This window comes from Barbus barbus (assembly GCF_936440315.1).
Source record: "Barbus barbus genome assembly, chromosome: 48".
Lineage (NCBI taxonomy): Eukaryota > Metazoa > Chordata > Actinopteri > Cypriniformes > Cyprinidae > Barbus > Barbus barbus.
In genome coordinates this window covers 12,912,343-12,928,870 of record NC_136726.1, presented here as the reverse complement: position 1 = coordinate 12,928,870, position 16,528 = coordinate 12,912,343, and the positions used below count along the sequence as shown (strand labels likewise).

The following is a 16,528-nucleotide window of genomic DNA, read 5'->3' as shown; positions in this document are numbered from 1 at the left end:
TTAAATGAAATTTGAACCCTTAACCAGTCTACTCAGTCTTAACTAGTGCGTGTGATTATGGCGTGTTATTTCCTAGTAAATGGAAAGAAAAGCCATTTGAACCCATCAAATAACCACAAACTTCTTCACACATTCTTAAATGAATAATTCGCTCAAAATGAACATTCTCTTATTTCCTCACCCTCATGTCCTTGCACACTCATGTTATTATTCTTTTCTTCTGTGAGACACAAAAAGGGGATTTTTTGAAGAATATCCTAGTCACTTTCTGTATAGTAAAAGTGTAATAAAAAGTGAATGATCTAATAATAAAAGTTAATGATTTGTTATCGTGGAGCAATACAAGGCATCGTAAAACTGGTCCATATTTATTAGTACCTTCAAAGTCTTTTGAAATCATACAATAGTTTTGTGTGAGAAATGATTAGTCTTTTTTCATAAAAAGTCTTGTCTCATAAAACATGAACTACTAGAACTCAACTCCTTCAGAATGAATCGGTCAGGATTAACCAATTCACTGAAAAAAAACAAAACAATTCTCTCATAAACTAACAGTCAATAATAGTCAATACTTCCTTCTGCAAAGAGAAAGTCATTTGGGTTTGGATGAGGGTGAGTACATGAGTAAACTGTCCTTTTAAATGCATCAGTACATTTTAAAAGGAAGTTGAAAGAAAAAAATTGTAAAAAGTAAAATCAAACCCAGAACGCTCAACTGTAATATCATGGTTTTATTAGTCGTAATGACAAGTAAAGCCCACCCAAGCTTCAGCAATGGTGGATAAATGTACTTTTATTCACATCTCATATATTTATTTGCATATATTCATATAAAATACAGAATACAGTAGACTGTCACCCAGACAATGACTGGGCCACAATTCCTTGTTTACTTTTGGCACCCTGACTGGCTTCCTGACTAGCTGTGTTCTGCAGTCTAACAAATATGATGCAGGATCCAATTGCGGCAGTTGGGATGTGCCAAATCTGAAAAATCCTGGTACGGTTCCCTTGTACGTCCCTCTCATCTCATCTCGTGTCAAAAAATGGAGCAGCAGTGCCTTCTGACACTTCGCCAACATTCCCAGTGGTTTCAGGGCAGTGGTGGGAATTTCGCTGGCTGGCTCATGTGGTCTGTGTTTTTGGGGGGTCTAAACTCCCGTTTTCAGAGTTTTCACACATGAAACTCTTACATCATGTAGGAATATTCCCACTTTTGAAGATTTCTATGGTGCAGTTTATCTGTCGCAATTATTTATTTACACTTTACATGGAACCTTATCAGGGCACAAACAAAGACGCCAAAGGAAGCTTCCCTCTAGACAGACTGAGAACTTCTCCAGTTCACTGAGGTTCCTGAATCGAGTGTAAAAATGAATTTTGCATGTTTATAATCTGTGTCCTCAGGCTGTAACATTACCAGCACTGTCCCGAACTACACTGAGATGGGTTGAAGTGGTTTACTGTGATGGAAAAAGCAAATACTACACTGACAGGACTCATGAAGAGCTTCAAAATGACTTGGATTAACTGCAAGAAAACACTACAATGAGAGACCTTTCCATTGCTGCCAATGTTAATACGAGTTTTTGTAAACAGCCACCTTAACCAGGACAAGATATTACTCACCAAACGTCAATTCACATTACATACTGTATCTTAAAAAAAAACAGTTGTGCTCTAAGAAAACAAAGACTGGGCAGACAACAGGTTATTCCCCACGGCACAGGATATAGATCATTACAACCAGTTGGAGAAAGCAGGGTACAAATCAAATCTGGTCTCCTCTGAGTTTCGTCTCGAAATCATTAGCACTTGTCTAGTCTTAGCTATCATAAATCAGTATGTACAGATTAAGCGCAAGCCATGTAAGACGTCAGATGTAAACATGCATAAATTGATTCGTACTCAGCAGGATCCGGATTGTGTTATGCTTTTCTTGGAAAGTCATCTGAAATGTCCTAGAAGAATTTTCTTGAATATAACTAGTGCAATATCATTATTATATTATTATTTTTTCTCCGTAATAAATATATGGCTGGTTATCCAAAAAGAATCTTTACAGGGAGAGCCATGCTATGAAAAGGCACAAAAATACAAGTAGAAGCATACATGTAGGCTTTCTATTACTGCTAGCGAGGTCTTCCAATGGTGTCCTGTTTTCGAAAAAGCCGCTTTTTGTGGTGAGGTGTACCGTTTTGTTTGACGTAATATTACTTGAGTTAGTTTTGACCCATAACTGTATTTCGCTCTAGTATGGCAGACTTTCTTCCCTACAAGGTATAACTCTTTTGACCGTTGACAAAAGCTGAATCGTCTATAAAATTAGCAGCCACCAGAGATTTTCTCTTACTAAATGACTTCAAAAACACTGAAGCAGACTTCATAAAAAGCCATAATTGTGATACTAACTGCATAAATCACGGGTGTACTGATATATAGCTTTAAAAACACTTAACTGCATCTGTGGGATGAGGAGCTATAATGGTAATTACAAGGTTGTGGCTAGTATGAACGTAAGGTTTATTGTCAAAATACACAAGCAATTAAGGATTGCAGGATATGTTTAAAGGTTGAGACAATCATGTACTTTTCGTCTCAATCGATGCCATGCAGGTGTCATGTCATATTCAGAAAATAAATAAATTAAGTCCACACCACCAGTCTATAGAGACAAAAACAATTCACAAATCAGATGATACAATCTGAGAACGACTTTACTGATTCAAGCACTCAAAAAACTGAAAAGGCGTCTATCTGGACACCCAGACCAAAAGAAAGAGAGAGAACAAGGATGAAGAAAGAAAGAAGGAGATGGACCAGTGCAGCTGGAGGTAGTCAATTCTGCTTTAACTCCTTTTAGAGGAGATCTGCTCTCAAGCAACAATATGGCTGCCCTCCTTCTGAACTGTGGTTCCTGCACTCCAAAAAATGCGCTTGGCTATTTGACGCCTCCAGCTGAATCCAATGCCGTGTTGCTTTCGTTCTGTTTTTCATCAAATTCCTCCTGCACAGTCTCCTTGCGGTCTCCAAGAGGAGAAGGAAGCTTTATAGAGCATGAAGAGCGACTCTCAGAAGTTCACAAAAGGAGCAGCTGTATCCACCCCGAAGGGCTCAGCAGTGGTTGATAAGAGAGGGCATCAGTTCTCAAAGAGCAGTTCGTTGCATCTCAGGCCAGTATGCATCCTTCCTTCACAATAAGAAGTTCAGTAAGAGAATCTTTCGGAGGTGGTGCTTGTTTGTGTTCCTGTCCGTTCTGCCGTCTGAAGGAGTGACTGAAATGTTGTTAATAAGAAACCAAATTATGGCTGCGGCCTCTGTGAAACCATATGCTGTAAAGTAGGTTAAGTTAATACTGTGTTTATAATAAGAACATTATTTACCTGCGTTGGTTAAGCTGGGGCTGGATTTACACTGCCATGATAATATTTAATCTGTTTCTGGAAAAGGAAAACAGGAAGTTGGTGTTAACTGGTGTGTTGAAACAGCTCAATAGGTAGGACAAAAATAGACCCCAAAAATATTTGGATACCAAAGCAACACTTAAAAACGTACAAAAAAATGGTATGATCTTTGGTAAAAAAAACTAAAAAAACTAAAATTAAATAAATAAATATATATATTTAAATTAGTTAGGTTTCAAATCATAAAACATAAATATGTTAAACATGATTTATTTAATATGTATTTCATTTTTTGAAGTTTTCAAATATTTTAGGACTCAATGGAAAGCACAGAACAGTATGCAGACTTGAATGTTTACTTTTCAGATATCTCCACATCTAATGGGGGTATATTGGCTTCCTCTCCTGAAAAAAGGGCAGGACCTTCTTCTGGACTCCGGTCGGTTTGTGGGGCATTTCTTCTAGATTTCATCTGCATTGCGAAAGGAAAAAGAAAAATACCAATCAGGATTGAAAACGAAAAGGCTGTGATGCTGAAGGCTCAGCAGAGCACACCACCACACGTACCTTCCAGACCAACAGAAACACCACCACTGCGATGAACAGGATGGCGAGCAGCGACATAAGACTGCTCTGCACAACTTTCGGAAGGAATGCCCCTATGGAAAAATTAGACTGGTTTTATCAGTTTGCAAAGGTGCACTCGTTGAACTGTGACAGACAGCAAGATAAACTTTCAAACTGGCAGATATATATAGCACTAAACCCAACATCTAACCTGCATAACTTGATAGATTTCTTCAAATAAATGTTAAAGTAATAACTGGGTGGTGATGGCGCAGTGGATAAGACACATGCCTTTGGTGTGAGAGACCCGGGTTCGAATCCACTGTGAGACACCAATGTGTCCCTGAGCAAGACACTTAACCCCTAGTTGCTCCAGAGGCGTGTGACCTCTTGACATATATAGCAATTGTAAGTCGCTTTGGATAAAAGCGTCAGCTAAATGAATAAATATAAATATAAACCCCCCCCCAAATAATATAAAGACTAATGTTGTTGGATAATGTTCCTCAAATAATTGGTAAAGGAATAGATTACCCAAAATAAAATGAAATTAAATTAATAAATTCATGAAAATTCAGTCAGCATTTCCTCGCCCTCAAGTCATTTATGGTTTCCTCTATGGATAGTGTTTGGCTAGCTGGATAGTCATATTCATATAAATGTTAAAAAAATAAACTAAACTAAATACATTTCTGTCAACATTTATTCAATCTCATATTTCCTATTTCTTTGGGTAGCTGGATAGTCATTTTTAAATGAATAAAATATAAAGGAAAATAAAATAATAAAATAAAATCTGTCATCATTTACTTGATGTTGTTCCTCAATTCCTCAAAAATGTTCACACAGTTCTTCCCTTATAATAAAAGTGGATGGTGTCTGAGGCTGTCAAGCCTCAAAAATGACAAAAAAAGCCTGGCATGAAATGTCTTGACTTTCAGCTGATATTTATTATCAAATATCACACTTTACGCCCTTATTCCTTATTCATTTTCATCATAAGAAAAACAGCAGTATCTCTACTTGTGTTCCAGTGAAGAGATAAAGTCATGAAGGTTTGGAACAACATGAGGGCAGGTAAACGATTTATTTACTTTTGTTGTTGTTGTTTTTTGCCATTTTTGGACCACCTATCTCTTGGATGAATACAGCAGTGATGACTGAAGACATTTATATGATAACTCACCTTTTTCAGGGTCATCAGGCAAACCGTTATGTTTCTCTAGAGAAAGCCAGAAACAGAGAAGCATTAAAAGACTCAGATAGAAACCGTTCATTGTTAGACGCTTAAAAAGTCGGACACAATCTCCTTTTCTCTCCACCCCATGAAAGATCTGATCTGTCCGCTTTTAGAAAGAAAGAGCTTGCGCTTGGGAAGATCTGAAGATTGCTCTGTAATCAACATGGTGACAATTGGACTTCGATTCTGCTCCCCCTTTCATGCCATTCACTAGGGAGCATCTCTTGGTTTTGAAACTCAAGTGAGACTCTGTCATAATAGCGCTGACAAAAACATGTTGCCTCTCTTGTTTTGTCCAGCGGCTTCGTTTGAAAAGGCATGGAACACACACACATCCACCCCCCTCCCCACACACACACAACATGTGCAAAATTGCAACCAAAGCTGCCACAAGAGATATGATTTAAAAGCGGGTGTTAACATCTAAAACCTCAGTTGCAAATGGGCGGCCTTCCACAAACAACATTCTGCGGCTTCTCAATAGCTTCATTAAAAACGACACAAACAACACTCTGCAATGTGTAGACCATGCCTTCGCAAGGCCTTTAAGACTGGTTATGACATGCGCCTCACCATTTGTACTATGTTGCGCTGACGTTGTCGACGCTGTCGTAGTTGTCGTTACTGTTGTTTTTGTGGATGTGGGACACGGTGGAGGCTCGCAATCCTCGGCATCTCTCGACGAATTGGCAGTGTAGAAAAAGTCCTCCACAAATTCAAAATACTTTGCCGTAAGCCACATCTCATTTATGTAGTGACAATCGAATTCTAGCATTGAATCCTCCTGAAGAATCAGAAAAAAATGGTTTACAAGATCATTTGTTGTGATGATTTACATATAATATAAATTTATCGTTTTAAATAGATATGAATAAATAGAAAAATAAATGACACAAAAATAAATTGTAATAATAAATATTCATTTTATACAATTATTTAAACTATTCTTGAAAAAAATTAATAAATAAAGCCTTAATAAATAAAAGATTCCAGGTTTCGCACTGCTTTACAAATGAAGGAATTTTTCCAAGTGGTTTTACAAACCTTGCCCATTGGCTGCAATATTTTACTTAAAAATAAGAAAAATAAATAGTTTTAAAAATAGTTTTGAACAAAAATATAATTTTAAATAAAAATTTAAGATAAATATATACATTTTAATAATGAATATTCATGAATGAACATTTTTGAAAAAGAAATGAATAAACCTTTATAAAACACACCATAAATAAATAAATAAATAATTTTTTTTAAACTATTTTTGATTTAAAAAAAAAACGAAGACCTAATTAGGACCTTTTGTACTGTTTTTTTCCCCCAAATTGTTTTAGTTCCTCATTTACGGTGTTATTTATAGACTTGACTTTTATAGCTGACAAGAAAACAAGCACACAACAACAAAAACATACTAGATATATCAAGAGTTCTGTATGAAACACACTTGTTATTGTTATCACTTGGATGAGGTAACTTACCAAGCCATGTCCAATGTGATACCGCATCTCTTGCAGTATTTGGACAAAAGTGCCTATATTATCTTTATTGGAGGATATGTTCCCAAACTTCTGCGCCAGGCCTTTTAAGCTCACCTCCAAGTGAAATACATTTAGCTTCACCCAGCACATACCACTCTTGAAGAAAAACAAAAGACATTACTAGATTATCACCATGTTTGCCTTTATTACCATGAACGATTCAATGAAATTGAATAACAACAACTCACCAATTCTTTAGGTATATAATGTAATGTAATCTTGTAGTCTTTTGGAATATTCTGTTTCTAATAGGAGAAAAAGAAAGCCGCTTCTAAGTGCCAAAAACTACAATGCACATGGTCATTCCATCATCAATAAAGATTCAAAAATGAAACTTTACCAGTATGCAACCACAATGTAAACATGGAATTACTCTAATTTGCTATATAACCTTGGCTTAGGTATAGTTATGGAAGCCGCAAACATATGTACTTCAAAAGATTTTAATGACTGGTTATTAAACTTTCAGCATATGGCACGCACACTGATTTGGCATGATACTTTGTAAATATTTTGCTTAAGAAAAGCAAATACCATTACACAACTCACATGCTCCAAAAAAGCGATAAACTCAATAATCCTTTCAGGCTGATGATTTTTGATGATCCCAAAAAGACTGTCTGCAGCGAAGCATTTGTTTTATGTCGACGACTCTATTATCATACTTTGAACCACATGTCTGGGGCTTTCATTTCAACACACAAGAAATAAATTTCAGCTCTTTGCCCCCAGAGCATCAGTAAATCAGCCTTCGCTGCTGTCTTTCACAAAATATGTTGGGAAAAAAAGCCCCCCGGCACTGGAGAGATAAGAATGTCTGAGCTCTTACCAACAAAGAAATTTTCTTGATGTCATCTGTAATGGGATTTCCTATTTCACTGGAATAGGCAGCAACTGTCATGCACAGCAATAAATGGACACAGGTGCATATCCAAATCTGAAAAACAAGAGGTAAAAGATCAGTCTAATTGATCGTATCGAAAATCTTTTAATAATATAGATCTGCTTGTGTCCTAATTTCTAATCTCATTGTTTGGAGGAGTATTAGGCAAAACGGAAAATGTTTCGACTGCTATTCCGAGAACAACTGGGTCAGTTTTGATAGAATAAATGAGTGTTTTGTCTAGCAAAGTCTCCTTCCCATCCGCTGCTATAAAGCTTGTTGTCCCATGATGGCTTAGCATTTAAAGCTTTTGCTCCCCTCTTCCCAGACCTGCTATTTGAGCTTGTTGCATAACATGAGGCAGATTTGCTCTTAACCCTGCTTACAAGGGTGATCCCAGACAAACAATGCATGAGCCTTGTCGGGAGAAATGGGCCAGCGATTGAAAGAGAAGGGGAGCAGAGCAGAGTTGAAGAGCAGACTCATCTTATTAGCTGCGAGATGCTCCGAGTGTGTAATTGCACAAATACAAAATAGATGCTCTGCAATTCAATATTTTGAGAATTTAGATCAAGTGACCATAATCGGATGCGTTTCTCGCAAGGCATTTACATTCAAAAACAGCTACAGCACAATGCAAGGGTCTCGTTTTTAAAGTCAACATGAATAAAACTTTTTATGAACAATGTAGCTATGTTTCTAGTCTTATTGTAAATGATTCATAAGTGTATGCTATTCCAAAGTTCAATTTTACATTAAAATGTAATACTTTTCTTGTACAATTTTGTGCAGACAGTGCAGGCTATTGGATAATGATAAGAAAATTAGCATTCAATGTAGCTGTTGACTTAGAACGCTAACATTCTAATTAAGCAAACTTACAGTATTAGTAGTCTTTAGCAAACAATTAGCATATTAGCACTTTATTTATTCCTTTAGCAAACCACCATTCTATTTTGCTACTGTTTTAGCAAACTAGCATTGTGTTGTTTTAAATATTAGCCCTTTATTCATTTAGCAATCAAGCATTCTATTTAGATGTTGTTTTAGAATATTAGCATTTTATTCCTTTAGCAATCAAGCATTCTATTTTACTGTTGTTTTTGCAAACTAGCATTCTGTTTAGCAGTTGTTTTAGTATATTAGCACTTTATTTATTCCTTTAGCGAACTAGCATTCTATTTTGCTGTTGTTGTAGAATGTTAGCACTTTATTCCTTTAGCATTATATTTTTCTGTTGTTTTAATAGGCTATATTAGCAATTTATTTATTCATTTTGCAAACTAGCATCCTATTTTGCTGTTGTTTTAAACATCTATTTTGTACAAAGCTAGTGACAGGACATTAAAGAAAAGCCAAATGATACAACTCAATATACCAAACATATTTCATCTAATTATGAATGATTGGAGCAGTGGTGCTTCAAAAGTGATGAATTTACAAACTGAATAAAAACAGTATAGAAGTTAATGTACAGCATGCTAATTAACGCACCGCCACTAAACTAAACAATGTAGGGCCTAATATAAAAAAATCTAGATAAACTATTCTTTCTCACTAAAACTTATTAGATAACTAGTAAACACTAGTTCCACCTTAGAACCATCTTTAATTCCACGCTACCATTTTTTTTTTGAGAAGAAGACCATGTGCTGGAAGGTCTCAGCTGTTGACATGAAAATTAAAGTAATAAAGAAGAAGCTTATTTAATCATCGATTACATCACAGTATCAGTGATTTAACTCAAAGTCACATGTAGCGAGTCAAAGACATGTTAAATTGACACAATTTATAATGATAGGCAGGTCATACGCTTTTAAACCAAATCTACAAGTTTACAATATATAGGTAATAATCAATGCAATAGTTTTGATTTCCCATTACAAGTTTACAAAATGTATCTTCTTTCCAACCAGCTCTTCTAAAAACATTCTTCCTGGTTAAACAGGGCATGTTTATTTGCATCGAACCATAAATAAGACTGGCCACATGTAAATACTTAGGTTTTGCTTTGAATTAATGGACTGCAATATATAATTCAAAGTAAACAATGCTAGTACACATGACAGCATCTGGAATTTAGTATGCACTCAAACAAGCAGTTAATCTGTAGCGAGTATTTCAGACCGCATCACCAGGGACAGAGCTCTTGCGTGTTGTAAACCAGATGAGGATTTGTTGAAATTTGATGAATGAAACAACACAAGGAAGCCCGGATGTTTCATTGGTTATATTTATCCATAATTTGACTTCCTCCAAGACTTTAAAGTGCCTTCATAGCCAAGAACTACGATTTCAGCAAGTACTTTGGACACAACAACAAACGTCTGTCTGTCTCCTATTGAAACGTCAACAATTCAAACTCACTTGTGCTCAAATTCAACTCTGACTGCCATAAATCAATAGACTGTAAGCAAAGCCAACATCTGAACTGATCAACTGAACAACAGGTTACTCCCAAACTATAGGCACAAGCTGCCTAGGCAGCATTTAAGGAATTATGGGTGTGTGTGTGTGAAGGTGTAGATCTCCTAAATGCAGTCTCCTACATTACGTGGTAAGTATATACATATTAATGAACACAATCCCAGAATGCACAGCTGTGAGCATGTATTTATCAGAATAGCTCTGTGTATCTAAAAGAGTTCATTTATCAAGTAAATACAAAATAAAAAGTAATTACTACTCTATATAATCACAAATGCAAATTTGTCTCTCATAATTGTGCCTCAGTACAACAATTGCAATTATTTTCCTCATAACTGCAACTTCATTTCCTGCAAGGTGACTCCACACATTACATTTTTTCCTCATAATTACACCTTCATATCCTGCTACATGATCTTGTTTAGCATAATTGTGACTTTAATTGCATTTTTTTCCCACAAAACTGCGACTTTATATCCTGCAGTGTGACTATATCTCACAAATGTGACTGTTTATAACGAGTAATGCAGCAAGATGTAAAGTAACGCTTTGAGATTTAAAGTGTCCTTTCGTTATAATTGTGACTTTATACCTCACAATTGTGAAATTGCTCAGGCTTTGATAGGACATTGTACAGACCTGCTGTATTATAATCACAGAGAAATCTTCAAAGTCAAATGAGAGGTCACTTTCACTTAGCCAGACACAAGAAGATGAAGCAGAACAAGATCTCATTATGGCTGACCATGAGCTGGACTGAGAGAAAAAGCGAGAGCGACAACTCAAACCTCCCTTTTGAACATCATGTTAACAGCAACTCTCTCAGCTAGAGATCATTGCCAGAGTCATGCTGACCAGACACTTTGATCGCTAGGGTTTATTAACTTTGCAGGCTCCCCAGACAGACATATAAGCTCATTCTGTATCATTCACTACATAATCTTATTAGTGAGAACAGAGCACATGGTGCCAAAAAAAAAAGTCTAGTCACCATCTATCTTACTTCTTTCCATCTTTTCGCAGTTCATGGTGTACATCAGTAAAAACAGTTCAAAAACAGGCAGAATCCCGATGACTGATATTAGCTAGCCTATGACACAAATGCTAACACATGCAAATGTAGCTACAAGGAAAAAGCTGAAAGATGTGAGAGTCTCCTGTCACCAATTGTGTGTTTTGTTTGGAAGGCAGTTTTGTAAAGCCATGTGATCTACTTACGCAGGCCAGAGTAGCAAGAGTACAAAAATCAGCAGCCGGAAAACTAGCATAATCATTTCAGCCTTAGTTGAATAGCCAGCGACCAGTATCCACTCAAAAACTACTCAAATCAAATTTGCATCCACAAATTGCACTCTGTCTGCCCGTGTCTATTCAGGTGCACTTTACAAACCTCTGGCTAACTGAATAAACACTAGCTAAAGATGCTATCAAATGTCCTAAAGAATATATATGCTTTCTCATGTTGCCAAGAATGTCAAATTCTTCCTCAGCAGCCATGAATCTATACTTCTGTGGATCGCAATGATTATTTCTTCAATGGGGTTAGTCAGTAAAGTCAAAATGATTGGGTGCTGTTAAACATCTCAAACCAAAGGAAACAACAGGAAAAGATGTAGTGGATTTATAATAGCCAGGGTAACATCGATTACGCTGCAATATCCTCTGATGAGTGTGTGAATAGAGGGCAATAGGCCACAGGAGCCCAATGAAATGTGATCTGGCTATTTTATAGCTAATTTAAAGGGAGTCTTTGGACTGGGTGGGAGCAAAAAATACAATAGCCTGTGCTGGAGGGAGGCCTTGTTCAGGAACTAACCAAGAAAAGTAGTTATACTAATGGAACCCACCCAACACTGAGGAGAACGCTGAGAAAATGATATCTGAAAGAAAAGAAATGCAAAGATATTATAGCGAAATGACTCATTTCCAATCGCTAATTGAGCCAGGCATTGAAAAACTACTTGAGGTAAACCAGTTTCTGCAATAAAACAACAGACAAAATGGAACACGTAATAGAGAAACAATAGAAAACTAATGAGGATCATATTATACGTTAGGAGTTTAATTTGATTGACGTTCAATTTACAGAGTTCGCCAATGAAAGCAAGAGATATATTTGCCGGTCCAGTGATTTCATTTTTTATCACTGGGTTCAATTCACTTTAGAGAGTCCATTATACAATTAAGCTCTTTCCAAACACGGATGAAGTTTCACCCTTTATTGTGAATGGCCATCCGCTATTGAAAACCTTTTTATTTGTATTAGGCTTAGCAGTGTCAAAGCCAGGTTAGTGTCAAATACCATGTAAGGACTAAAAGGATATGGAAACAATGTAAAGAGGTAAACAGGCTTAATGGAATGGTGCTGATACCGTTCAGTTAAATTATGGTTCAACCCTGCACTTATTTCAAACCAGATATATATGTATTAACTTCCTAATGTTCTAACTGTGTTTGGATTACTCTGTAATCGATTTAGTATGTAGTGGACTACTGCTTGTTGCTTTACTGCTGTGAATAATGCAGTCCATCTGGGTTTTCTGTCTTAATTTCTTTTCTTATCAGAACACATTACTGCTGTCTTTAATCCTGTAATACTGCAACATCTCCTATGAACTAACATTTGATAGTTACCCAAATAAGACTTTTGCAGAGTAACAGAACATTGCTTAAGGATTGTAGATTATGGTTACTTCAGGTATTTTTTTAATAAAGTTAAAATAACTTTTCCAACTTACACACAAGCATATGCCATTGTTTCACAACCTCGTAGTTTGTTCTAGCAGTCTTGAAAGATTTATGTTATCACTAAAACCAGTTTTGAAGTCTGTGAATAGGATTACTGTTTAAATTGTGGCTGTAGCCAATTTCATTTGTAGTGCCTTCACAGCTGAGGTGCTAAATGTCTTCACTTTTCCATGTCTAATTTCAAAGGCTAAACATGCAAATCACATTTTACATTTAATTCAGCCCATGCACAAGAATGTCAACTGCAAGTATAGCTGCACGTTTCACAGCATTTCTAAAATGAAATCTTCCAGGAAAGAACTGTGTTGAATAGAAATCTGGTATTACCCATGAAGAGGAAATGCTGCAAAATACCAAGTTTTCACTTACTTCAAGATTGTTCTTTTTTGATGTGTAACACTTCCTCATAGTCAAACTGAAAACTGTCACAAATTTATTTTTGCCTTTGGGCTTGGCACGGGATAGGTGTTTTGCTTTCATGCAAGATGTTTCACATAATTGAACCTCAGTTTTGGCAAAAGGATCGATGCATGTCATGGTTGATGGTAAAGAGCTGTACAATTAGTTCAATGATTATTCACGTACTAGGTTTGGTTTCTTAACCGCAGCCACAGAATACTGCACACAGAATTGAAGGTGTTCACACAACACTTTCCTCATACATTAAATTGTCTCTAATAGATTAACCACAAAAATCTAAATTAAAACGGTCATGTGTAGGCTACAGTATGAGCGAGCTTCCCTGTGCTTATGTTTGCAAATGATTAACTTTGTTTTATGTAAGGTTGTAAGACTAGGTTACAAACAATGAAATTCAAGTACAGCGGCAGGTGTGTCAAAGCTAATAAATGTACTTTCAAAACCACCAAAGTTAAACATAAATTATGTGTGCTTAAAGGTGTTTTATTCAAGCAACATGTGAATGCTCTAACATTTTGAGGTGACATGCTTATGGGTCACCAGCCATTTTCCCATCCTGGTCTAATTTGTCCTCTCTCTACTTTAAGTTCTGCAAAAATGCACCACAAATAAATCAAGTCTTTAAAAAACATAGGTCTTGGTGAGCACCACATGCCAATTTATCATCCTAAAACTGCTTCCCAAAAAGAGGTAATGCAAATTACCAGCAGGGCTAAGAAGGTGCAAGGTGAATGACTTCTGTCTCTTCATACATCAATATAGACTATGTATTATTTAAATTTGAGTATATTTACAACATAGCAAATGTTCATCTACCTAAAAGCAAGCGCAAAGCCTCACCTACTCACTTAAAAGCAAGGGAAGCATTAGTGATGCTGTTAGAAAAGCCTGGTGCATTTCGAGTAAATATCCCCCACACAGTCAATGAAAACCATTTCCCCTGGCTTGTTTCCCGTTGTACAACATTTCCAAGACAGTGAGTAATATACCAAGAAGATCTAGTTCGTACAAAATATGTGTGCATGTACATTTTTCGTGCCAGGCGAAAAAAATGTATTAATTTACTCATATCTGCCTTTTCGAGGATTTCATATTTATCGATCATGTTTTAATAGTAATATAATTGAATAAACACCAGAGATATATATTCTCGTTAAACGACAACGGAAGCTGATTTTGCAGGTTGACCGAATTATGCATGTCTCACCACATCATAAAACATGTGAACCAACTAAAATTTAATACTTAAGCTTAATTATTTTTTTAACCATTTCTGGTTCAAATTCCAAAAATTCTAATTGAGCAGAAATGACGAAAAATGGATGTGACACGTTAAATGGATAGAAACAAACACGCTGTTACAGTAATAACGAGATCAAAGCATGTTTGTGGTAGGCTACTTTACGACAAGCATTAAGTAATATTTAATAATAAACCATTATATAGCTAGTCCTTTCACACCCCACCTACTAATCAAGTGCGCACAATTGTACGCATTTAGCGTCTTAAAATACTTTACAAGCTCAAAGACGCGAGAAAGTCTTTTCAGACTGTCACTTCAATATGTTGTAGCTAATATAAAATACGCTTTCGTGTTCATTTACATTTCCTCCAGTTATGCTCTGCAGACAGCGTATATTTTTGCAAACGCACGTAGCTAAAACTAATGCAAATCACATGTGATTGACGCTAAATTACACGCGTTAAAGCAAAAGCCGTTCACTTACGTTTGACTTCTTCATATGGAACGAGAGGAGTAACTCCAATGTCAGCGAAAGCCTATTTTATCTTACTTCGACGGGCAGGGAAAGGGTTCTCTTCATCCCAAAGGTACATATCCAAAATCATCATAAAGTAGAATCCAAGCCGGGAGGGAAAGAAAGTCACCTAAATTTGTGTAATGACGGTAAGTATCCAAGTAGACGCTTCATACCGCACGATGGAGAACGGAAGGCTGCGGAAAGAATCAAGAGTTTTTTCCCAAGAGCAAAGCCTTTTTATCGTGTGACTTCAGCGAACTCCCGCCCCTTGATCGTCTGCTGCCCTGGGTCTCACTCAGTCGATTTCACAATCACCATAAACGTCCAACTGAGATTTATATGATGGCAATGTTTTGGAGTCGCTCGTTTACGGCTTGCATATTGTTTGTAAGATGTTTTGTAGAGAAAAAGTCTCTGGCACTGGACTGTTTTCGCCCTGAGACGTCGAAGAAATGCTTAGTGATTGTTGATATCCTTCTGGAAAATGGTCCGTCACGGGCGTGTAGCCTACGTTCTGGTACCAATATCTCAAAACATCTCAAATATGACCAAGTACGAAACAAAGCCTTGGCTTGGCTTAAATGGATTTTTGTATTATGGAAACACAAGAAATGAAGCGCAGCTGACCATTCAAAGTTTCTCGAGCGGAAAATTTCGTGGACATACCTGTTTACCTACTTGACATTTGATCAAATATGCAAATCAAATGGGCTCGAATCAAACGTGTTTGACTTTTGTGTTACATATGTGGTTGAATGTGACAGACGTGCGCGAACACTGATGTAAACAGTGACATCTACGGCAGTAGTAGACTACAGTAGGCTTCAATAAGAGAGACTGAGGTAAATTGCCATTTGTGACCCTGGACCAGAAAACCATCAATAAATATGCTGAATAAATAAACTTTTCATTGATGCAATATGGTTTGTTAGGATAGGAGAATATTTGGCCGAGATACAACTATTTGAAAATCTGGAATCTGAGCGTGCAAAAAAAAATCTAAATATTGAGAAAATCGCCTTTAAAATTGTCCAAATGAAGTTCTTAGCAATGCATAACTAATCAAAAATTAATCTTTGAAATATTTATGGTAGGATTTGGAAATTTACAAAATATCTTCATGGAACATGATGTTTACTTAATATCCTAAAGATTTTTGGCATAAAAGAAAAATCGATAATTTTGAAACACTGTATTTTTGGCTTTTGCTACAAATCGTGCAACTTGCAACTGGTTTTGTGGTCCAGGGTCACATTTAAAAATATATATGTATATATGTTACTCTATAGGCAAGGAGAAATTAGATGGAGGCAAAACTAGTAAGCAAAAGGACATTTCAAATAAAATATGAACTAAAATTGAAGAAAACGAAATGCACTAGTCTATTCCAAAAGTCACATTTTGCTGCAGACAGGAAAGCTTCAATATTCAGAATATTTAATTGTAATGAAACACATTTCTCATTTTTATCTCTCACTGACAGCTCTTTAAATATTTAATTACATGACAAAAATTGTGCACTTTCCTAGTTATGAACTGACCCA

General features: G+C 36.3%; 1 protein-coding gene across 1 annotated transcript; it reads right to left on the bottom strand.

The window, feature by feature from the left end:
- Nucleotides 1–712: 712 nt before the first annotated feature.
- Nucleotides 713–15,503, bottom strand: LOC306867074 (kit ligand-like). The gene is made up of 10 exons (XM_079412557.1): nucleotides 14,952–15,503; nucleotides 7,576–7,683; nucleotides 6,935–6,991; nucleotides 6,687–6,842; nucleotides 5,785–5,995; nucleotides 5,158–5,193; nucleotides 3,972–4,063; nucleotides 3,764–3,876; nucleotides 3,384–3,440; nucleotides 713–3,275 (listed from the first exon to the last, which is right to left on the bottom strand). The coding sequence occupies exons 1-9, from the start codon at nucleotides 14,964–14,966 to the stop codon at nucleotides 3,410–3,412; spliced, it is 819 nt and encodes a 272-aa protein (XP_079268683.1). The 5' UTR covers nucleotides 14,967–15,503; the 3' UTR covers nucleotides 713–3,275; nucleotides 3,384–3,409.
- Between the last annotated feature and the right edge of the window lie 1,025 nt (nucleotides 15,504–16,528).